The sequence below is a fragment of the Protopterus annectens genome, chromosome 10.part0, assembly GCF_019279795.1.
Source record: "Protopterus annectens isolate FY-2018-M chromosome 10.part0, PAN1.0, whole genome shotgun sequence".
NCBI lineage: Eukaryota > Metazoa > Chordata > Ceratodontiformes > Protopteridae > Protopterus > Protopterus annectens.
In genome coordinates, this window is record NC_056744.1 from 1,718,465,639 (window position 1) to 1,718,489,853 (window position 24,215).

The 24,215-nt window shown below is 39.4% G+C and overlaps 1 protein-coding gene across 2 annotated transcripts in view; it reads left to right on the forward strand.

Moving 5' to 3' along the window:
- The window catches only part of LOC122813950 (zinc finger protein 883-like), an 846,666-nt gene that overhangs the window by 74,116 nt on the left and 748,335 nt on the right, over positions 1-24,215 (forward strand). For both annotated transcript variants that reach the window (XM_044086495.1, XM_044086494.1), the window contains one exon: positions 1,897-2,022. In XM_044086495.1, the coding sequence (XP_043942430.1) occupies positions 1,897-2,022 (126 nt within the window). The remainder of the gene's footprint in view (positions 1-1,896; positions 2,023-24,215) is intronic.

The following is a 24,215-nucleotide window of genomic DNA, read 5'->3' on the forward strand; positions in this document are numbered from 1 at the left end:
AGTTTTTGAATTTAGTGGGAGGAATAGTAATGATTTAGGAATATGATGTTTCATAGAGGTAGGTGGATGTTTTGATTTGAAGCAGAAAAGTGTGTGTGGTTGGATTAGGTAGGGAGATATTGTGTGGAAGTGAGTTAAGGTAAAGGGATGGTTGTTGAGGGTGATGGTAGGGTGAGGAGGGGATTGGATTGAAAGGGATAGTCTGAGAGAGGAATAAGAGGTAGCATGGTGTAGAGGAATTAGAAGTAGTAGGGAGAGGGAGGGGATGAAAAGGGTGTGATTAGGCATGGTGTGGTGTAGGCTTACAGGAAGAAATGGGAGGAGGGTATGTGAGTGAATGAGTGAGGGAGTTAGGAAGTAGTTGGATGTAGGGTATGTATGAAAGTAAGAGGGAGAGGTTTAGAAGAGAGTGATGTGTCTTGAAGTTTGGGATGGGGGAGGGATGGGGAGGGGGAGAGACGGTATTGGATGATTGGAGGGGAAGGGTTGGTGATGGGGCGTGTGTTGGTTGGCGGGGAGGAGGGGAGAGGATGTATGGTTACTAAAATGTAAGGAGCACTGAGGGTGGTAGGGAATTGGGGGTAGGGTAGGGGAGCGGAGTGAGCTTGCAGGGCGAATGGAGCGGGTAGGCCCAAGGAAAGTAGGGTTGCCACCTCTCCATTTTTTTTCCAGACTATCCGGAAATCAAACTGATTCTCCGGTAGTCCGGAAAACACTGTACAAACTCCAGTATTCTGTTTCAAAAAGGAAACAGACTATCAGAGTTTGTAAATCGGCTGATTTACTATGCTTTTTTTTACAGAAAAGCATAGTAAATCAGCCGAAAGCAGGCAGCAGGAACAAAAAAAGAGAGCGTTCTCCACCAAAATGCCCATAATGTGGGTGGGAGAAGAGATGGGACAGACGGGGTTGCTGGTGACGCGAGGGGTGTGGCTTTACTTCAGTTTTAGCCATGAAGGAAGGTGGCAACCCTAAAAAAAAGAAGGTGGCAGGGCAGTGTGAAAAACAATCAGTCTGGCGAAGCTAAGTACAAAAGAAGGTAAGCAGGGTGGTTAAAGGGGTGCTTGGGGTACTGTACTAAGGGAAAGGAGAAGACTGATTTTAGAGGTGAGTAGGACTGTTACTAAGCAGTTAGAGAGAAAAATGACTGTTAATATTTATAGTATAGTGAGTGAGAAGGAGTGAGGGAAAGAGAGGTACTAGATGTGTGGACACTGCCACCTAGTGGACAAATCCTGTAATTGTAGGGAGAGGAACCACTATAGCAGTTAGATAGGTATAGGGAGCAAGACGGCTGTGATATAGGAAAGGAGAAGCCAGGGATGAGGTAGGTATAAGGGGATTCACAGTAAGAAGGGTGTGGCTGCTGGCTTATTGCATTGAGCCCTGCATTGAGTCAGGGTGAAAGTACTTGTGTATGAACTGTTACAATAACAATTATTTATTTTTAGCTGACTCAGTGTGCCTGGACCGTTCATTTTGTTGTTATTGTGAATTCCTTTTGAATCTGTTTCCTTCAAAAATTGTGTATCAACAAATGCGGTTTTATATTGTAACTATAAAGCTACATAATGAATAACTACACAATAACAAAAAGAACATCTGTACAAAATTATTTAATATTAAGCTTGCTATGATCACAAGAGGTTAGAATCTCAAGCTCTACTGCTTCTAAGTAAGTATTTTATTTTATTTTAAACTTGATTGCACTGCAATTCTTTCAGTAAAACAAACTTGTATGAATAAGTACAAAGAGCCATACTTACAGACAGAGGGAATATATTCTAAACGTATCAAAAGAAGTCTATAGTCTGTACACTGTTTATTCACATTGTATGAGCTACTGTGGGGGGGAATGCAATTTAATGTTATGGTTTTCAATTTTTTTATATGCAGGGTACAAAATCCTCCCAGAAAAATTATTACTGCTACTTAAACAAGATTCTGATGAACAGCCAAAGTGTGATGTGGAGGGAAAACATATCACAAAACAGCAGGGTAATCAAGAAGGTGGCTTCAACAGTAAGTGAGAAGCTCATTAATGCACTTTTAAGGACTTGTTTTGCACTGATATTGATACTTTTTGAGGTAAATGGAAAATTTACAAAGTGGAAGACTGAAGGCAAGACAGTGTTATAAGGTAATGATAGCCTTGACTAAATCCATACATGCAACATTTATTTTAATGTAAACAAGGCTATTGCAATAGCAGTTACATTGTGCTGGGAGTTGGAAGGTGCTATGAAAGACATGACATTATGAACAAAGACTATTGAAGTTTTTCTCTGTTTCATTGTATTCATTTTTGAGTAGTATTTAATCCGCGGTGGTGGTGCTGCGGTAGCGTTGTCGCCTCACAGTAAGACGCTTTCCGGTTCGATTCTCAGAGCGTCTTCTGCAATGGGCGTACCTTCGTTGAAGGTTGTGCATCAGGGCTGGCAACTCGGCATGTAAAAATCAGCTGCCAATCATTAGCAGATCGGAGTTCCGCTGTGGCGACCCCTAACTGGGAAAAGCCGAAAGACACAACAACATCTTATAATATTTTAGTGGTTAGATTCATGGGCAGTTGTAAAACATCTGATTTTTGTGAACTTTGGTACAATAGACCAGATTACTTGCTCATCAGAATTTACAATTTTTGAACTTCACACTTCATTTTACGACTGTAATCCAGGTGAAAAAGGTGAAGGAGAATATTAACTGTAAATCAGTCAGTTTGTGTATATGGTCACTGATTTCTATCCGTAAGTATTTTGGATTGTTCTGAATAATAATTATTCAGTTCTTCACAGAACTTAATGAGAATCCATGAAAGAAAGTGTTCCTGTCTTATACTTCTGCATACAGAGGTTTATTTAAGCACATTTTTCACTAAGGTAAAGGGTAACAGTTTTGATAGTAGGTGAAGTTTTCTGAGAAAATCTGTGCAACATCCACCTAGTATACAACATTTCTCATCTTGGTGTGTCATGTATGGAGCAAAAAGAGAGGTTGTTTTTGATAAATATTCCAGTAGTCTGTTATTTGTAAACCCAGCATACCTGATCTTGCAGCAGTTGGTCGCTTGGTTACACATGTGAAAGCTTAACCCAGAACTGTTTAAATTGCTACATTGAATCACTGATTTGCATAAGTAAAAGCTTATCTCACCATACTCTATCTTGCTACAGTAAATTGCTTTTTCCCCACAAATGAAAGCCTATCCCAGAATCCATACTTTACTACATGATGAATTGTTTGTTAACACAGGGAAAGCTTAATCCAGTTTACATTACTTTGCTACACGCTGAATTATTTGCACATGGGAGTACCTAACCCCCAACCAACCTTACACTAAATTTTATTGAACTCTAAATTATTTGTTTACAAAGGTGAAACCTATCCCACCATTCATACTTTACTGCACTTCCTTATTTGTTGTTTGTATTTATATTGTTTACATTTAAGTACGTTGATGGACTTGTCTAGTGACCCTTTATAACCATGACCCAAGACAGCAGATGTGCAATGTATACATTATGAAATATTAGTACATTTTTTGCAGAGTTACAAAAGTTGTAATTTCAAGTACAGATTACATTAGAGGATGATTTTTGGTGCAACATTCATGAACTCTTTTTGAGCATGTTTGTTATCAGAAAGCAGTTGGATAGCTGATGTGAAGTATACAACTGAAAGCATAGTTATGTGCAAAGAAGCTGAACTCCTGCTTTCTGAATAATACTGAACTATTTAACATGTCTACCGTTTTCTTATGAGGCCTGTGAAAGTTTGCCAAATCCTTTTTGTTGCAGAAATAACTTATTTAAACTGATTAATGGCCAAAGGGGCAGCTTTCAGTAACATGACTGAGATCTTAAATGCTGCAACAGTGCTGACTGGGTTTTCCAGATCTGGCCTGCACACATGTTGAATTCCAATAACCACACTTTAGAAAAGAAAGGTAAACTCATTCTTTAATTTTGGACATTTAGTGGCTCAACAATAAACAGTGACAGTGTCATGGGGAAAATTAAGGGAAAACAATAACTCTGTATGTTTTCTGTTTTAAAATGACCATAAAATATGTGTAGCGCCCACAGATTGCAATCTGTAAATCTAATTACTATAGGAGTCCTGTTTGTACATGCATTGTTTCATGTGCCCAAAATTGTTACTTTTTGATGTTTTTTCTTACCTTTATGATCATTTATGGCCAACATTTTGGAGGTGATATTACTGACAGACTGGAGCTAGACAATCTAGAATGAACAGTAGAATGAACACTCATCACTGAAATATGTTGTCTATCCAGAAAAGTTTCCAATTTCTCTAGAGGCAGTGTGCTTCTATGAACATGCCGTTGAGATGTAGTGTTTGTGACTGATGTCAGAAGATTTCCAAGAACATTGACATTTGTGCTGTAACAGAGACGTGGTTAAGGCAGCAGAGTGAGCCCCTGCACTACCAGGCTATAACTCATTTCACACCTTTCGGCCCCAGAACTTGGACTGAAGCTCCAAAGGTGGTGCTGTTTCCATATTCATAAAGGATGCGCACACCTCCAGACTGGTAGCCCAACATAATGCATCAGAGATACTTCAGGTTGCAGCTAACATTGGATACGACAGCGTTCAGATCGTAGCCTGGTATAGGTCCCGAACCATGTCTCAAGACACTCACTCCACAGTACCATGGAGAATATTAGGGTCCAACCAAACACACTCATACTGGGCGACTTCATAGGTAGGTACTAGGCTATTGGCCCTAGGGCCTGTATAAGCCTAGCCAAAAAGGTACCCTGGCTTTTGCCACCCAAGAAAATTAGTTTCCTGTGCCCCTGTCAAGCAGAGCCACAGAAGTGATTCCCCGGGGTGAATTTCCTATTTCCCATCCAATCATCAAGATTTGTCTTGAAGAGTTTTAATGAGGAGCTTTGTTTGATATAGATAGGAAGTTTGTTCCAGAGTATGGGAAGTGCCTGGGACAGGAAGCTGTCCCTCCAGCATGTTCTTTTTATTGTGGTGAAAAGTTTTAGGTCCCTAGAGCGTGCAGCTCGGTGGGATTGTGATTTCCTTAAGTGGAGCATGTCCAACAGCCCTGGGTTTGACAAAACTTTGCATGTTAGGCAGAGATCGCCTCTGAGTAGGTGATATGCGGCGGAGTAAAGCTGGAGTTTTTTGAGACTGTCTGCTTAGGGCATCTATTTGAGGCTGGTAATCCCCTTTGTGAGGTACTTCTGCGGCCTTTCCAGTTGTTGTAGATGTCTTGTGAGGTACATACCAAAAGGGGCGTTGTACTCTCTAATGGGTCTAATGAGGGACGAGTAGAGGGGGAATGATGACCTCTTTTTTCCTGAATGAAAAACCTTTTGTGATGAGGTGTGCCATGTAGAAGGATTTCCTGACTACTGTGGCAATGTGATGATCAAAGGAGAGACTACTGTCCACTTGTGTCCCAAGGTCTCTCATCGCACTTTCGGTTTTAAGTAGACTACCGCCTATGTTTTAATTCATGGGTACAGAGTTTTTACCAAAAGGGATGACAGTGCACTTTTTGGCATTGAGCTTTGACACCAAGCATCTGTCTCAGTGAGGCCCTTTTGTAGGATGTTCACATTGTTAGGAATTTCAATTATGGCTCCTAGTTTGCAGTCATCTGTGAACTTCATTAGCCAAAGACCTTCTATGTTAGTCTGTACATCAGAGAAGTAGATACCAAATGGGAGAGGACCCAGGACTGAACCCTGTGGTACTCCACTTGTCACTGGTCTGAAGTCTGATTTTTGAGTCTACTAGTTTCACAGTGTGGGTTCTGTCAGTGAGCCAGTTGGCAACCCATCTTGTGACACAGGGATTTATACCTAGTTTAGTGAGTTTATCTATAATTCCAGAGTGGGGGATGGTGTCGAAAGCCTTGACGAGATCTAGATAGGCTGTGTGAACCACCTTACCCTCATCTACGGCTTTGGTGACTGCTTCAAAGACATCTATCAGGTTTAAGAGACATGATCTGCCAGATATTGGAGATTACCAATGTCTTTGTTTATAAGTTCCATGATGATACATTCCATGGCCTTGTAGACCAGGCTCGTCAGGCTAATGGGGAGGTAGTTCCTGGGGTCCATGGTGGATCCTCCTTTGTGGAGTGGGAAAACTGTCGCTGTGTGCCATTCAGTGGGCACAAAGCCTGAGGTGAGGCTATGATTGAACATGGTACTTATGTGGGGTGCCAGTTCGTTCTGTAGTTCATGTAGAACGCAGGCTGGGATGTTGTCAGGTTCCATGGATGCTGTGATCTTGGCTTTGGATAGTGTGTTTTTTTTTTCCTGTGCAGCCGTGATTAAAGGAACTTTGCATTCTTCCGGTATGGAGATGGGCCCTTTAGGGGGTGAGAGGGGGGTAAAGTTAGCATTGAACCTATCTGCCAGGATGTTGGCAGTATCAGTTGGTTCTATATATTTAGTGCCATTGTGCTGTAACTCAGGGCAGATCTGAGTGTTGCCATTGAGATTCTTGACATAGCTATAGAATAGTTTGTAGCTGTCTTTAGAAACGGTGACGATTTTTTCATAACTAGCTTTGGAGGATTTTATGAGGGATCTCAGCTTCTTACTGAGGCTGACCAGGGAGTTCCTCCAATCATGGGATTTTACTCTTTTTTTTTTTTTTTTTTTTTTTTTTGCAGCAGTTTCTTTTTTCTGTTGTAGAGTTTGTTTATGGCAGGAGACCACCAGACTGGCTTCCTTTTTTTGGAGGATAGCATCTTGGTTCTGTTAGAGATAGCACAATCCATGCACTTGTAAGTGCTTATAAAGTGCATTTGTATAGGATTCAGCAGTCATACCTGTATTGTCCGTCTGCATGGGTGTAGTGAAGTTTGCCACTTCTGTCTTAAGAAGCATGAAGTTGGCTTTGGAGAAATTTTATTACAGTGGTTTCCCTAATGAGGGGGTGGGGTCGAGATGTGGATGTCTAGGGTGATTAGCTTGTGGTCGGATCTGACCAATGAAGAATCGACCTCTGGTTTGGAACACCAGACTCCCATGTTGGTAATGACCAGGTCTAGGATATTGCTGCCCCTGGTGGGGGTGTGGATAAGTTGATCCAAGGCGTTGGAGTTTATGAATTCCAGAAAATGTTGAGCAAAAGAGTTTGGTACAGGAGTAGTTTTCCCAGTTAATGGTGGCGTAGTTGAACTCGCCCATTATCAGGGTGTTAGGTTGTACCCTCATATTTTCCAGTGTATCAAGAAATGAGGAGTGGAATCCTGGGGGATCTGTAGCAAGCTACAATTTGGATTGCGATCTTGCCCAGAGTTAGTTGTGCTTGGATAATCTCAGATGCATTATGCTGAGCAACTAGCCTGGAGGTGTGGATATCCTTAATGAATATGGACATGCCTCTGCCTTTAGTGTTTTGGTCCAGGTTAGGTATGGTATGAATTATAACCTGGTAATGCAGGGGTGCTCTCTGGAGCCTTTACCCAGGTCTCTGAAACTGCACAGATGTCGATGTTCTCCAAGGAGTGCCTCGAGTGAGTGCATTTTGTGGTTTAGTCTTCTAGCATTGAGTAGCATTACCCTCGGATTTTGCTTGCTTGTACCTGTTACGGTGGTGAATTTGTCATTTGAACCTTGCCTAAAAAAGGCACTATAGGGGTGGCAAGAGCCTAGCCAGTATCCGGAATCCCAAGGGCGACAGGTGCACGGCATCTCTGGCAAAACATGGTGGTCCATCAATCATGTCATCCCAAGGTGATGGATACTGGATCCCTTTAGAATGACACCAGAAGCTTAGCCAGTTGTTGAAGTCAGTCATTTGTCCTTCTACTGTGGCATCATTCTGGGTGATGGCAGTATGCTACTCAGGGCTAGGGTCATACCTGCCTGGGCTACAAGATCAGAGAGCTCCTCCATATCTCTTTTCATGTAGTACAGGGAGGTATGTCTCCGGTCATTCACACCAACATGGACAATGACAGAGTCATGTTTGTACTTGTTGTGGAGTGACCTGAGTGAGTGCGTTATGTGGTGGATCCTGGCACCCAACAGGCAGCTGACAGTAACTTTCTTCTATATTTAGCCTGGTGAGTTGAACATCAGTGTGCCTGACTAAGAGTCACCTATGACTAGAGTGGTGAGTACGTTGTTATGCCTTATGGGCTTTGGTTGAGTGGCACACTGAGTTTGTGGGCTATGTGCCATTTGGGTTGTGTTGGGGGGTGGCGGTCACTTGCGTTTCTATTTTGGAGGTCTCTGTTGCTTGGGCAGATTTTTATTGAGAGCCTCTGTGAATGTAGGTGTGTGTTTTGTGTTTCTGTGTGTGTGTTTTGGTGGTGTAGATTTTGAGAGACTATGTGATGAGTGTGGTGTGGTGCAAGTGTTTACCTTCTCCTTTTGACTGTCTAGTCCAGTCTTAGATGAAGAGAGCTTTGCTTCCAGTTTGGCTACTAATTGCATCTCTCACAGGTTGTAGTGTTGGGTGGTAGGAAGAGAGGGTTGTCTTTGTACATGAGGCAGTTGCTGCATTGCCCCAAGATGCTCTGATTCATCAGGTAGACAGGACAAAACACTGGGAACTGACCCATAAAAATGCCTGGATAGGTGCTTATTTATTAAGTACTAAAAACTGTTTTCCTCTAGACAAGTTGAAGAACTTTTGAGTGCTGTAGTAATTTGTAGCTTATTTAGTGTTTACAATGAGTTCTGAACAAGTGCTGAGCTCAAAGAAACGGATTTGAGTGCTAAAACTAAAAAAAAAGCTAATTCTAAGGCATACCTCCCAACCTGGAAACATCAAAATCTCGACAAAGGCCCATGAAAAATAGGTACAAATCCGTACTCTGATTAACATAAAATTAGCATACATAAGTATGTGACCACACCCACTCCACTGGAATTGTGGGATACCAACTTTCAAACCGCAAACTGAAGTACAGACAAAATATGCCCCCAGCCCAGAGTCCCCCTGCAGCCCATTCCAATGTCCCATTTCTTGGCTATTTCGCCCCATTTACCATAAACGCTGTAATGTGCAAACAACATCTTCAAATCCACTGCACAACATCCAGGCAGGCACCTTCAAATCCAGCCTTCTTCCTACACTGTACGTTGGATGCTCCCCTCCACATTCCTTCATTGACTTTCTGTGAACACCTAGCAAGCACACACAGATCCACCAGCCACTTTCTGATGTTTTATAAGTATAAATAAATTTTAGTTTAAAAAACCTCGACCACTTTCCTTGCCCCCTTTAAAAATTTATATATAAAAAGAAAGTGAGCACAGTTTAAAAGGGTAATCTATCCAGCAGTGCTCCTCCTTCTCATAAGAAGAGACCTCATTAAACTGTAGGTCATTAAAACTGTAGGTACGATAATGGCAAGTAAATCATCTGTGATCTCAATGATAATGGCAAGTAAATCATCTGTGATCTCAACGATAATGGCAAGTAAATCATCTGTGATCTCAACGATAATGGCAAGTAAATCATCTGTGATCTCAACGAGTAATTTTCATTTTCAGTTGTCATAAAATTGAATCCAATGCAGAAAGCACAAGCAGATTAGTAGTGATTTATTTTAGTAGTGATTTATTTTAGTAGTGATTTATTGCCATTTTTTAACATGCCAGCGCTCTGTACTGTCCAGCCCCATCTCTGAGTACCACTCATTCTGTAAAACTTGATTTATAAACTGCGGTGGTGGTGCTGCGGTAGCGTTGTCGCCTCACAGTATGACGTTGTCCTGTTCGATTCTCAGCTAGAGCGTCTTCTGTGTGGAGACATGCGTGAATGGGTGTACCTTCGTTGAAGGTTGTGTGTCAGGGCCGGCAATTCGGCACGTAAAAATCTACTGCCAATCATTAGCGGACCGGAGTTCCGCTGTGGTGACTCCTAACCGGGAAAAGCCGAAAGACACAACAACATTATTTTGTCAACTTGAATTTGCACTACAGAAGGCTGCTAAGGAGGCTGTTGTAAGTGTGGTTATGTCAACAGGAATCCCCCTTGGTAAGGACTAGTATTGCATACACTTGTACTTGGAGTGGTTTGCAGAGAGCATCATGGCTTTTGGATTTGTGCTTTCTGAAGCTGCGCTTTTGGATTTTGCCTGAGTAGAGTCTGATTCATGTCCTTGCTTTGCGGAACTGTTAGTGCAGGTAAAGCCCTCCTTGACTGTGCATTGAGACTTTCTCCTCTGAGTTGGAGGTTGGACGGGACCCTGCACCACAGCAGAGGCATTTCCCAAACCCAAAGTGCCGGCAGATCGAAGAGGCCTCCTCACAACTTTAACTCACCTTCTGTGCCCTCATTTCCCATTCTAAGCCCCGTGATGAGCTTCTTCCCCTTCCTTTAAAGTTGTATTCATTGGAAAAGTAAATTCCTGACAAAGTCTATATACTCCAGGTCCATGCAAATGCTCCCTATCCCCATTCCCCACTAGCAATAAAGATGATGTCACTACTAAATCTGACCAGCTCTCGGACTGCACTATTATGTTGACATATGTTTCAACTCATTTTCATTTAGCTGTACAAACATTTGACATTTTTGATATGTGCTGCACCTGATGACAAGCTTAATATCCAGTAATTTTGCACTGGCCTCAGTTGTTGAATGACCAACGCTTTAATGAGAAAGCAGATGCATACTAAAGCAATATACACGACAAGGTGTCCAAGCACGAATGTATATTAAATGCAATATACAGCTATATGAGCTTCACCATGAGTCCAGCTATGCAAATCTACTTCAAAATCTTTCATTTTCATGTGAAGGAAAACTTTTTTAAGCACGATTGCCCTCATAATAAGAAATAGTATTAAACTGCAAAACACACGCTTTGCAATAAAAATAAATAAATTAAATAATGCCAGTCAAAAGTTACATTACATTACATAGTTTAATAAGGAGGATTTGGGAAATATTTAACTCTTTTGTGGCTGTGGCCTTATAACTTCAAGCACATTATTTACTTTTTAAACAAACTTTTTTTATTTGATAAACATGCTTCAAGATTGCCTGCCTGGTTCAGTACTTCAAAAAAGTGACTAACTCTGCTCGCTCTTTTTGTCTCCGTCTCTTAGCATTTCTCTGCACTACTGACATGCAAGAAGAAGCAGAAACTGTGAAGCAATCATATGTTCTGACATCAGTGCTGTAATAATCCATAAGCCATATTCTATAAAACTACACATACCATTTCTCTGTTTCTTAGCAAGTAAGTCACGATAAACTTGCACAGCCAGCAAATGTAGCAAACAGACTAAATAAAGCCAGCATAAATAAATATGTGAATGCAGCAACTGGCGTGAACATTAAAAATGCAGCAGCAACTGTCGAACTCCAGACAGATAAGCAAACTCTGCCAGCATAACTAAATAAATGTAAATGTTGCACGATAATGTGCAGTACTGGTTGAATGAACACCAGGCAGATAAGCAAATTGAGCTAACTCGCTCTTACCTATTATGCCGCCCACCATCCCTATTTTCCTTCTGAGTCCAACAGGCAGTTATTGTCGTCATCATGCATGCCCCTAAAGGCTGGTGATGTATGGTGACACCACACAAAACTTTAAAGTGGTAAATTACAAAAAAAAAAAAAAAAAAGAGAGAGAGAGAGAGAGACCGGGAAATTTGGAAATTAAGGGGGCCACGCAGGAATTCGTGGCACCCCAATATTTTGTCCTCAAAACCAGTAAATACCAAGAAATTTGGTATGGTTGAGAGGTCTGTTCTAAGGGAAAATTTGAAGAGCAGACTTTATGGTGCTGAGAATAGTTTAACCCTAGCTAAGCGGTGATGCATAAAGTGTATTTTTTTTTTTTTTTTTTTAATATAGCAGCAACAAATGAGCAAACTGATTTAAACAAATTAACCAATAAAAAGCTAACAACTGAGCCCCGTTCCAGCAGTCTTCGATCAGACAAGATCTAACTGCACACTCCTGCCACTAGGCTGCAGGGGAACCTTCTCCAAAAAAAGATGGCCTGAATTAATGCTCAAGTTATGCAAACAAAGCTAGGTTCAGCAGGTCTGAATCCTAGTCTATGCTACAACAAACAAGGCACACCAATTTCAGGAAGAAACAGTTCAAATAAGCAGGCACAATAAGCCTTTAACCAGAAACTCCCAGCTCAGAAGGGCAGAATCTACAGTCTCCTCCCACAAGAGTGCAGACCACACCTTCTTAATGTAAAATAACTGGCCCTAAGCCCAAGTGCTTAAACCAGAACTAATACACTTTTAGAATAACAGACACTAAGCCTTCAATCAGCAACTCCCAACTTAGAAGTCTGTAAGCTACCTGTTCTATCACAACAGTGCAGACCACAAACCTTCTTAATGAAAAACAACTGGTCTGAAGCCCAAGTGCTTAAACCAAAGGCTTAGAATAACAGTTACAAATTAATCAGCTTACTAACAAGCAGTAATAAATGCAGCAGAATAAATGCAATTGAGTAATTTTAAGAAGAGGCAAAAGCAAAATAAGGTAATAAGTAGGAAGAAAGTGCAATTTTTTTGTTAGTAAATTGCAAGGAGAGAGGAAGTGGGTTGGCCTTCTCAAACTACCCCTCCAATAACTGGGAAAAATACTCATGTACCAATACACTTGCCTAACATTTCCTGGAATTCATTAATTGCATTGCCCTGGACCAGCTCATTCGTACCCCCACTAGAGGTAGCAACATCCTTGATCTGGTTATTACTAGCATGGGTGACCATTGCTCTACACCGATAGTCAATTCCTCCCTGTTTAGATCCGACCACAAACTAATCACGTGAAATCCACATCTCACCCCCCCTCCCCAAAATTAGCCACCAGGAAAAACTTCTCTAAAGCTAACTTTGGGCTCCTAAGGACAGAGGTGGCTAACTTCATGGCACCCATGCAAATGGAGAATAGATGCATGACCGCCGAATCATACCCCAATGCACTGTACGTACATGTACACAAATGCATGGATCTCGCCATACCTAATAGAATCAAGACGCTCTCCTCCAAAAGCCAATCTGGTGGTCCCCTGCTATAAACAACCTTTACAACAGGAGGAGGAAACTGATGCGGAATAAGGTAAAGTCTCAAGACTGGAAAAACTCCCTCATCAGCCTCAACAAAAAATTGAGATCCCTCATCAAATCCTCTAAAGCTAGTTATGAAAACAGAATTGCAGCAGAAGTAAAGACAACCACAAGGCCTTCTATAGTTATGTAAAGAACCTCCATGACAATACCCAGATTTGCTCTGAGCTACTGTACAATGGTATCTCCTATACTAAGCCAACAGATATTGCCAATATACTGGCAGACAGATTCACTGCTAACTTTACCCCTCACCCCCCCCAAAGGATCAATCACAATACCAGTAGTTTGCCAGGCACCCAGTATTACTGCTGCACAGGTTAAAACAGCACTGTCCAGTTCCAAGAATACAGCTTCTGTGGGACCTGACAATATCCCTGGCTATGTTCTACATGAACTACAAAGTGAACTGGCACCTTAACTGTGTCCTGTTCAATCACAGCCTCACCTCACCCACAGTGTGAAAGTAGCTGACTCCAAGTCAGACTGTCGACCAGTCACGAGTGGAGTCCCACAGGGATCGGTCCTGGGTCCTCTTCTTTTTGGTATCCACTTCTCAGATATCCAGTCCAACACAAAGGGGCTCTGGCTGACAAAGTTCGCAGGTGACTGCAAGTTGGGAGCCATTATTAACTCCCCAAGTGATGTTGACATCCTACAGAAAGGTCTCACGGAGACCAATGACTGGTGTCAGAACCATGGCCTTAAGCTGAATGCCAAAAAATGTGTCGTCATCCCCTTTGGGAAAAACCTGGTTCCCATGAACAACCACATCGATGGTAGTCCACTGAACACAGAGTTACAAGAGATCTGAGAACACAGGTTGACAGCAACCTCTCTTTTGACTACCACACTGCCACTGTGGTCAGAAAGTCCTTCTGTGTGGCACATCTCATTACTAAGGGTTTTGCATCCAGTAAGAAAGAGGTCATTGTCCCCCTCTACTCTTCCCTCATTAAGCCAGTCATTGACTACAATGCCCCATTTGGCATGTACCTCACTAGACACCTGCAACAACTGGAGAGGCCACAAAATTACCTCACAAAGAGGATCCTAGGCCTTAAACACTTGTCCTATATGGACAGACTCAAAAAAACTCCAGCTATTCTCGGTCTCATATCGTCTACTTAGAGGCAATCTCTGCTTAACTTACAAAGCCATGTCTGACCTAGCTCTGTTAGAAATGCTACATCTAAAGAAATCCCAATCCCTCCGCACCACATGCGCCAAAGACCTCAACCTCATTATCACAATCAACAGAACCTGCTAGAGGGACAGGTTGATAACCCAGAGACTGCCCATGCTATGGAATAGGCTTGCCATACCTGTCAAACAGAGCACTTCACTGGCCCTCTTCAAGAGAAATCTTGATGAATGGATGTGGCCTGGTGGCATGATGCCAGGGTAATCCTGCGTGCTAGGCTTGTAAAGGCTTCAGGGCCATTAGCCTAGTACACACCTATGAACCTATAAGCAGTACTGGTTTGAAAAGAGAGACTGAAATTGACATTGCAAGGAAATAAAAACTGCAAACAATTATATACAGCATGACATCATGGTTATAAGTGCTGCCAGTTCTAAACAAATGTATGACATAATGGTTATAAATGTTGATCTGCTTCTCTTAGATATGTAAAATGTCTTAAGTTTCGTCAAGTTTGCTGTTTTCTTAAAGAAATACACAGACAATATGTTTTGTGAGGAGAGTAAAGTGGTACCTATGGTGCTACTAATTTTATTTTTCTTATAGCAACTTCTTTTATATCTATTTTATTTGTTTTCAGCTTCTGCACCACTGAGGGGTGCAGCTTGGATACCTTGGGTGGTAGATTTAATTTCCACCTTGCTGAGTATGTTTATACAGGAATGTTGGTTTGTGCTGAGTCGATGGTGTTGCAGCCAAAGCAGCTGAAAGCATCTCAGAGAATGTATTAACCTGGCTGTGGTGCGCACTGTTTATTTATTTATCCTTTGTTGACAAGGTTAGACCCATTAAGCTACTGGCTTCTTTTCATGGGAGACCTGAGGTAGTATTTATACTGTTAGGAGAAATTTGATCAGAGCACCTGGGAACTTCTCATACTCATTGTTACGAGTGGGACCCATTTTGGAGGAGCACTTACTTTTCCGTTTCAGGTCCAGAGGTGGCCTGGTGAAACAGAGAGGCAGATGGTGACAGAAGAAGATGATGACATGGTGAAAGAAATGAAGGAGAAAGCAAATATTGAGACCAGAGAATGTGTGCAGGAGTCTGAGGAAATGTTTTGAAGAAAACGGCTTGATGTAGATGAGTCAGCATGTGATGGATACTATAATCACAATCCTCCAGTCAGGAAGGCTGAAGGATGATTTACTTAAAGAAACTGTGGTGCAGAGTGAGCCAGAAAATAAAGGAGTGGTTTCCTGGGGGGACATTATGGAGAAAATATAAAAGGAGGATGCAGAGACAATCCTGAAGAATAGGGGTGAGATGGAAAAGAACACGTATGCAGAAAAAGCAATGACACCAATGTAGTCCAGTTGAACTTTTATTTAGCGCTTTTGTCAGGTAAAATGACTTCTTCAGAATACAGCCTATTTAAAAACCACAGTTTAAATAATACCCCTTGACCAATCACTGCAATACGCATTACATCATTTCCCCCATTTTAGTGTCATTAATATTACAAAATTATATTAAAATATACATATAAAAACAATCAAAAAGTTTTAAATTGTTAAATCATTAATACAAATACTAATACATATAAATGTCCCAACTGTAAAATTCATAAATCCATGTGTAATTCAAAACATGAACATAGATTTGAGTTTTAACAAAGGGCACAAGGAAATCTTGTCATTTAAGCCTGGGGGCCTGGTAAGCATTTAATTTTATTTGCCACTTTAATTCCAGAAATTCCAAAAAATCCTCTACTGGTCCCCCCATGGCCCCAAGTCAACCTGTTCTAACACAAAGAATCTAAACCCATGCTGAGTGTGACTATTAATATGTTTGTAAAGGGCATTTTTTTTCATGTTTTTGTTTAATATCATAAAGGTGTTGATAGATTCTCAATCTAAGTGCATTCTTTGTTTTTCCCACATAGTGACTCTCACATGAGTCGCATAGTGCCACATATACAACCCCTTTACTATAACAATAATGCTTTTTCCCTGTTTTTATACTTCCAAAATTCTTAATCTTAATGCTCAAAGATTCCATCATATAGGGGCATTGGGGGCATATTCGACACCTAAAACTCCCACCTAACTATTTTCCCTTTCTAATAGTCCTTTTAATGAGGTATCTTTCTTATAGACCACTACATGTTCGTCACCTATTTTTTCTTTGACATCAATGTCCATACGAAATAGTCTCCAATATTTGTTAATAATATTCTTAATATCATAAAAATTGAATGTAAAAGTTAGTGTTAATCCACGACCAAACCTGTCTCGCCTGATTCCCTCATCACTCATTCTATCACAATTCTCCTTAGCTAAAAGGGGGGAAAACTGCCCACTTGTCCTTTTATTTTTAACCTCAATCACAATGTTGTTTATGAACATCTCAGGGTACCCTCTCTTCTCTAACATATCCTTCATAATGTCACATTCAGTTTTGTAATCACCAGGTTCAGACACCATCCTGGCTAATCTTACATATTGGCCTTTTACCAAAGCCTTCTTTTGGTGCAATGGGTGCCAGCTCGTGAAGTGTAATACAGAATTTGAATAAGTTGGTTTTCTGTACAGTTGGGAAGTGAAGCATTCTCTATCATAATCTTTCATGATAGTAACGTCCAAATAATTAACCAAATCCAGATCTCTGTTCATGGTAAATCTTAAAGTAGTTGTTCATTAATGAAAGTGAAAAACCTGTTCAGGTCATGTTCACTCCCCTTCCAGAACAGGACAATATCATCCAGGTACCGCCCATACAGTACCCATGAAGTCCTGAATTCAGAGTTGAATACATACAAATCTTCCCATTGTGCCAATACAATATTAGCAAACACTGGAGCGCAGCAAGCACCCATTGCAACACCTTGCCTTTGTTTAAAAAGGTGCCCTTCAAAAGTGATGAAAATGTTCTCGAGTACAATTTCCATGCAGGTACGAATTGTTAATATTGTGTTATGATCTAGTGTACTATTACTACATAAAAAAATCATAAAAACATTCAAGCCCTATTTGGTGTGGTATTACTGAAAATAAATCACAAACATCTATAGTAACAAGAATCAGGATTTTATCAAACATATCATGTTTAATTTTCCTAAGAAAATCCCATGTATCCCTAATTATTGAGGCCCGTCCATCTAAGATATGCTTGACCAAGTTTTAAATGCTTTAGCGTCTACTATTGGTCGCATCGGTGGATCAGAGATAGATTTATGAATCTTTGGGATCCCAAATATTGTTGGGATCCTGGGGATGTCTCTAAAAATTCAAAAGTCGCTAAAGTAACCTGTCCATTGAGTACCATTTGTTCAAGGTCCAAATCAATGTTACGATTATCTATGTTCAATTCGTTTTGTGAAACTTCTAAATATACATCACTATATAGTAGCTCAAACATTTTACTGTTATAACCATTATAGTCCATGATTACCAGGCCCCCACCCTTGACAGGTTTCATGATTCTAGTTTCCTTCTGTCCAATAATATTTTCCAATACTGTTATTTCTCTCTCAGATAAATTTTTCATATTAGAGGAATTGTTGTTCTATAATACCCCTCTAATCTCAGTTTCACATAACCCTTCAAATATTTGTACCAAAGGATGTGGAGGTGGAAAAAAAGTACTAGGTCTCCATAATCTGTCACAATTAATCCCTGTATCAGAATTGGAGAAATGCAAAGCCAAATTCATTTTCCTAGTGAACAGTTTTAACTGTAAAATAATGTCCACTATATTAGCATTTCTTTCTGGTACAAAATTAAGTCCCTTTGAAAGCCAATTGGCCCATTCAATACTTACTGGGACTTGGCTAAAGTTGTAAATACTGAAGTCTCCAATTGCATTCACTACAGTGTTGCAGTTGTTGGAATTAATAGTATCACAATCATTCGTTATCTTCGGTGGGGGCCCCATCTCCCCCTTCGTGGAAATTCTTGTGAATTGTCCATATATCTCCCATAACCTTGCCTCTCCTGCCTCTGGTTCATTAACCTCTCTGATCTCCTCAGGGCAGGTTGGTCTAAAGGGAATTCAACATTATTACTGTTTTGCTCGAATACTTATCATACCCTTCTAATGACTCATTCCTATGTTCTCTTGTTGGGCTGTGTTGCCCCCTCAGTAGGTCAGGGTATGCCTTACCCCCCTCATAATCAACCTTATCTCTCCACAACTTCTTTTGTTTCCTGTTTTTTAATTCAGCTAATTCAACATTAATCTTGTTAAATACAGCTTGAAACTCAAGTTTCTTTAAATCAAACAATAAATCATTTTTTATACTGGAGTCCAATGCATTAATGTCTCTCAACAGTAAGGCCATTTTTCTATTGTTATCAGATATAAGAATTTGTAATAACTCACAGCCTTGTCGATTTAAAGAACCACAAAAGTTCTTTATGCAAAGGGGAATTCTTCGCTAACCCAGTCTGGTATTTCCAAAGCCAAAGTCCCTTCGGTATTTGTTCCCGCTTGATACACTCCAAGAGGTATTCATTTTCGAGTTGAAGCCTCTTGTATTTAGAAAGTAAATCTGTGAAAGGGAAGAGTTGTTGGTCTAAAGTACCCTGGTTAGTGTTCTTGATCCTCGCTTGGTCAAGCCCAAACTTTGAATGAATTTTACAGTTGGGATATTTATATGCATTAGTATCTGTATTAATGTTTTAACAATTTAAAACTTTTTGATTGTTTTTATATGTATATTTTAATATAATTTTGTATGCATTAATATTAATGACACTAAAATGGGGGAAATGATGTAATGCATATTGCAGTGATTGGTCAAGGGGTATTATTTAAACTGTGGTTTTTAAATAGGCTGTATTCTGAAGAAGTCATTTTACCTGACAAAAGCGCTAAATAAAAGTTCATCTGGACTACATTGGTGTCATTGCTGCCTGGTGGAGTGTTTGTCTTAGGACTATTAGTTTATTTGTGAACTTTTTTCAGTTTGTTGAACATGAATGAAGGTGAACATTTGGCTGGCACTGTTGGCTCGGACTTACAAACCGTACTTAGGTCTGTCACTATGCTCATGCAGACAGTAGCTGATCTTTCCACAAAAGTGGATAGATTAATGAACGATCGCAACATTGGCAAGTTTAATCAAGGAAGTAGTGCAAGCACGCAACAGTCCGTTTTTTCTTCTTTAACCACTGGCCAAAGGACTGGTTGCCAAGACAACGCGGTGAGGGCTGCTCTTCACGGAATGGACTTTCTGCATTTCCGGGTTCTTCAAGTTTGGGTGAGGCACGGAATGACTCTAACATGATCTTTTCGGTGGAAGAATGTTTGAAAATGGTGTTTGGGCTTGACCAAGCGAGGATCAATAACACTTACCAGGGTACTTTAGACCAACAACTCTTCTCTTTCAAATATTTGCTTTCTAAATACAAGAGGCTTCAACTCAAAAATGAGTACCTCTTGGAGTGTATCAAGTGGGAACAAATACCGAAGGGACTTCGGCTTTGGAAATACCCAACTGGGTTAGCAAAGGATTCCCCTTTGCATAAAGAACTTTTGCGGTTCTTTAACCGACAAGGCTGTGAGTTATTACAAATTCTTATATCTGATAACAATAGAAAAATGGCCTTACTGTTGAGAGACATTAATGCATTGGACTCCAGTATAAAAAATTATTTATTGTTTGATTTAAAGAAACTTGAGTTTCAAGCTGTATTTAACCAGATTAATGTTGAATTAGCTGAATTAAAAAAACAGGAAACAAAAGAAGTTGTGGAGAGATAAGGTTGATTATGAGGGGGGTAAGGCATACCCTGACCCACTGAGGGGGCAACAAAGCCCAACAAGAGAACATAGGAATGAGTCATTAGAAGGGTATGATACAGAAGTATTTGAGCAAAACAATAATAATGTTGAATTCCCTTTAGACCAACCTGCCCCAAGGAGATCGGAGAGATTAATGAACCAGAGGCAGGGGAGACAAGGTCATGGGAGATATATGGACAATTCACAAGAATTTCCATGGAGGGGGAGATGCGGCCCCCACTGGAGATAACTAATGATTGTGATACTATTAATTCCAACAACTGCAACATTGTAGTGAATGAAATTGGGGACTTCAGTATTTACAACTTTAGCCAAGTCCCAGTAAGCACTGAATAGGCCAATTGGCTTTCAAAGGGACTTAATTTTGTACCAGAAAGAAATGCTAATATAGTGGACATTATTTACAGTTATAATTGTTCACTAAGAAAATGAACTTGGCTTTGCATTTCTCTAATTCTGATACAGGGATTAATTGTGACAGATTACAGAGACCTAGTACTTTTTTTCCAACTCCACATCCTTTGGTACAAATATTTGAAGGGTTATGTGAAATTGAGATTAGAGGGGTATTATATAACAATTCCTCTAATATGAAAAATTTATCTGAGAGAGAAATAACAGTATTGGAAAATATTATTGGACAGAAGGAAACTAGAATCATGAAACCTAACAAGGGTGGGGGCCTGGTAATCATGGACTATAATGATGATTATAACAGTAAAATGTTTGAGCTACTATATAGTGATGTATATTTAGAAGTTTCACGAAGCAAATTGAACATAGCTTATCATAACATTGATTTGGACCTTGAACAAATGGTACTCAATGGACAGGTTACTTTAGAGACTTTTGAATTTTTAGAGACAAAACGTCCCCAGGATCCCAAAGATTCATAAATCTATCTCTGATCCACCGATGCGACCAATAGTAGACGCTAAAGCATCTAAAACTTTTAGTATTGCTAAATTTATTGATGAAAAGGTCAAGCATATTTTAGATAGACTGGCCTCAATAATTAAGGATTCATGGGATTTTCTTAGGAAAATTAAACCTGATATGATTGATAAAAACCTGATTCTTGTTGGTATAGATGTTTGTGATTTATTTTTAGTAATACCACACCAAATAGGGCTTGAGTGGTTTTATGATTTTTTTATGTAGTAATAGTACACTAGATCATAACACAATATTAACAATTCGAACCTTCATGGAAATTGTACTTGAGAACAATTTCAACACTTTTGAAGGGCACCTTTTTAAACAAAGGCAAGGTGTTGCAATGGGTGCTTGCTACGCTCCAGTGTTTGCTAATATGTTATTGGCACAATGGGAAGATTTGTATGTATTCAACTCTGAATTCAGGACTTCATGGGTACTGTATGGGCGGTACCTGGATGATATTGTCCTGTTCTGGAAGGGGAGTGAACATGACCTGAACAGGTTTTTCACTTTCATAAATGAAACAACTACTTTCTTAAGATTTACCATGAACAAAGATCTGGATTTGATTAATTATTTGGACATTACTATCATGAAAGAATTATGATAGAGAATGTTTCACTTCCCGACTATACAGAAAACCAACTTATTCAAATTCTGTATTACACTTCATGAGCTGGCACCCATTGCACCAAAAGAAGGCTTTGGTAAAAGGCCAATATGTAAGATTAGCCAGGATGGTGTCTGAACCTGGTGATTACAAAACTGAATGTGACATTATGAAGGATATGTTAGAGAAGAGAGGGTACCCTGAGATGTTCATAAACAACATTGTGATTGAGGTTAAAAATAAAAGGTGGGCACTTTTTCCCCCTTTTAGCTAAGGAGAATTGTGATAGAATAGGTGATGAGGGAATCAGGCGAGACAGGTTTGGTCATGCATTAACACTAACTTTTACATTCAATTTTTATGATACTAAGAATATTACTAACAAATATTGGAGACTATTTCGTATGGACATTGATGTCAAAGAAAAAAATAGGTGACGAACATGTAGTGGTCTATAAGAAAGATACCTCATTAAAAGGACTATTAGAAAGGGAAAACAAGAATTTTGGGCAGATGTTTAGGTGTGGTAGATGCACCCAATGCCCCTATATGATGGAATCTTTGAGCATTAAGATTAAGAATTTTGGAAGTATAAAAACAGGGAAAAAGCATTATTGTTATAGTAAAGGGGTTGTATATGTGGCACTATGCGAGTCGTGAGAGTTACTATGTGGGAAAAACAAAGAATGCACTTAGATTGAGAATCTATCAACACTTTTATGATATTAAACAAAAAAATGAAAAAAATGCCCTTTACAAACATATTAATAGTCACCCTCAGCATGGATTTAGATTCTTTGTGTTAGAACAGGTTGACTTGGGGCCATGGGGGGACCAGTAGAGGAATTTTTGGAATTAAAGTGGCAAATAAAATTAAATGCTTACCAGGCCCCAGGGTCAAATATCAAGATTTCCTTGTGCCCTTTGCTAAAACTCAAATCTATGTTCATGTTTTGAATTGCACATGGATTTATAAATTTTGCAGTTGGGACATTTATATGCATTAGTATCTGTATTAATGTTTTAACAATTTAAAACTTTTTGATTGTTTTTATATGTATATTTTAATATAATTTTGTATGCATTAATATTAATGACACTAAAATGGGGGAAATGATGTAATGCATATTGCAGTGATTGGTCAAGGGGTATTATTTAAACTGTGTTTTTTAAATAGGCTGTATTCTGAAGAAGTCATTTTACCTGACTAAAGCGCTAAATAAAAGTTCAACTGGACTACATTGGTGTCATTGCTGCCTGGTGGGGTGTTTGCCTTAGGATTATTAGTTTATTCGTGAACTTTTTTCAATATGCAGAGAAAGCAAAAGAAGGCAAAAGTGGAGTAGCAGAAAAAAAGACAGAAGAAAATGAAAAATGGAAGTACAAGGTAAGGATTCAAAGTAAAGAAGACAAAGAAATGTACAGGTATGAAGTGTGGGAAATTTTAATAACTCTCTTGGGTATAAAAGCACATGAAATAAGGGCATTTATTCCTTATAATGTCATACAATGTCTCTTAGTTAATATTTGAGGCTGATTTTTCAATGGAAAATTTTCTTGGAGAATAAGAATTTAACCCATGAAATCTTTATGTGATAAAAGCATTTAATAGGGAAATAAAAAAAGAAGATTCATGTATAGTTTCAGAGTTAGAAATGTAATATTGTGTTAAAAATAGAAAAAGAAAAAAATTATACATATACCAAGCATCATAAATGTGGAGGGGTATAGGGGTATTGTAAAATACTGAGGACAACCCAAAACATGTTTTTTTTTATTGTGGAAAGGAAGGGCATTTGATAAGTTACTGTGACAAAATAAAATGGAAAATCTTATATTTATGTGGAAATGGGGCAGGATACAAAAAATGTGAATTATAGTGTTAGAAATGTAACAAAATTGGACATTTGTGGATTAATTGCAAAAGTAAGGAAAAAGAGAAGAAATGTTAGAAATAGTAGAAATAGAAGAAAAATAGAAGAGAAGAAATAAAGCAGACATAGAAGGTTCTGAAATAAGTGATGAAGAAGATGTAAACTGGGAGGTAGTAAATGGAAAAAGTCTTCTATTGTTAAAAGGGTAAAAGAAAGAAAAAGAAAATTTAAAGGGATAATTACAAAAGAAAGGAAATTAATGAAAAAGAGTATATACAGCTAAAGACTGGGGCTCAGTATAATGGTTAAGGTGAGAACTTATGATGGAAGTTTTGAAACTTTGAACGCTTTGCATTGAGATGCCGTACAGCGTGAAACAGGATATTTACCGTTTTCCTCACTGTAGTGTGATCTCAGAGTTTGTATATCTTATTAGCTGGGGGCATGGGGGGGTGCAGGATGGCTTGCCCCCCCCCCCTGCAAAAACGTAAAGGTAACACTTTTTCATTTTAGTGTTTTTATTATACTTTTGAAGTTTCAAAACTTTGATCACATGGTCTCAACCATATGAGCTTCAAAGTTTTGAAACTTTGGTAAAACAAAGTAGAGCCATACATATATAAATGTGGGTCTACTTTCTTTCATCAAATTTACAATTCCCGAATGGCAAATAACTGAGGCCAATCACCCGAAACTTCAGAATTAAGAAAGTTCAGTTTGCCCCCCAAAAAACTAAAAAAATACATCCCAATATTTTGGGGGAACCACTGA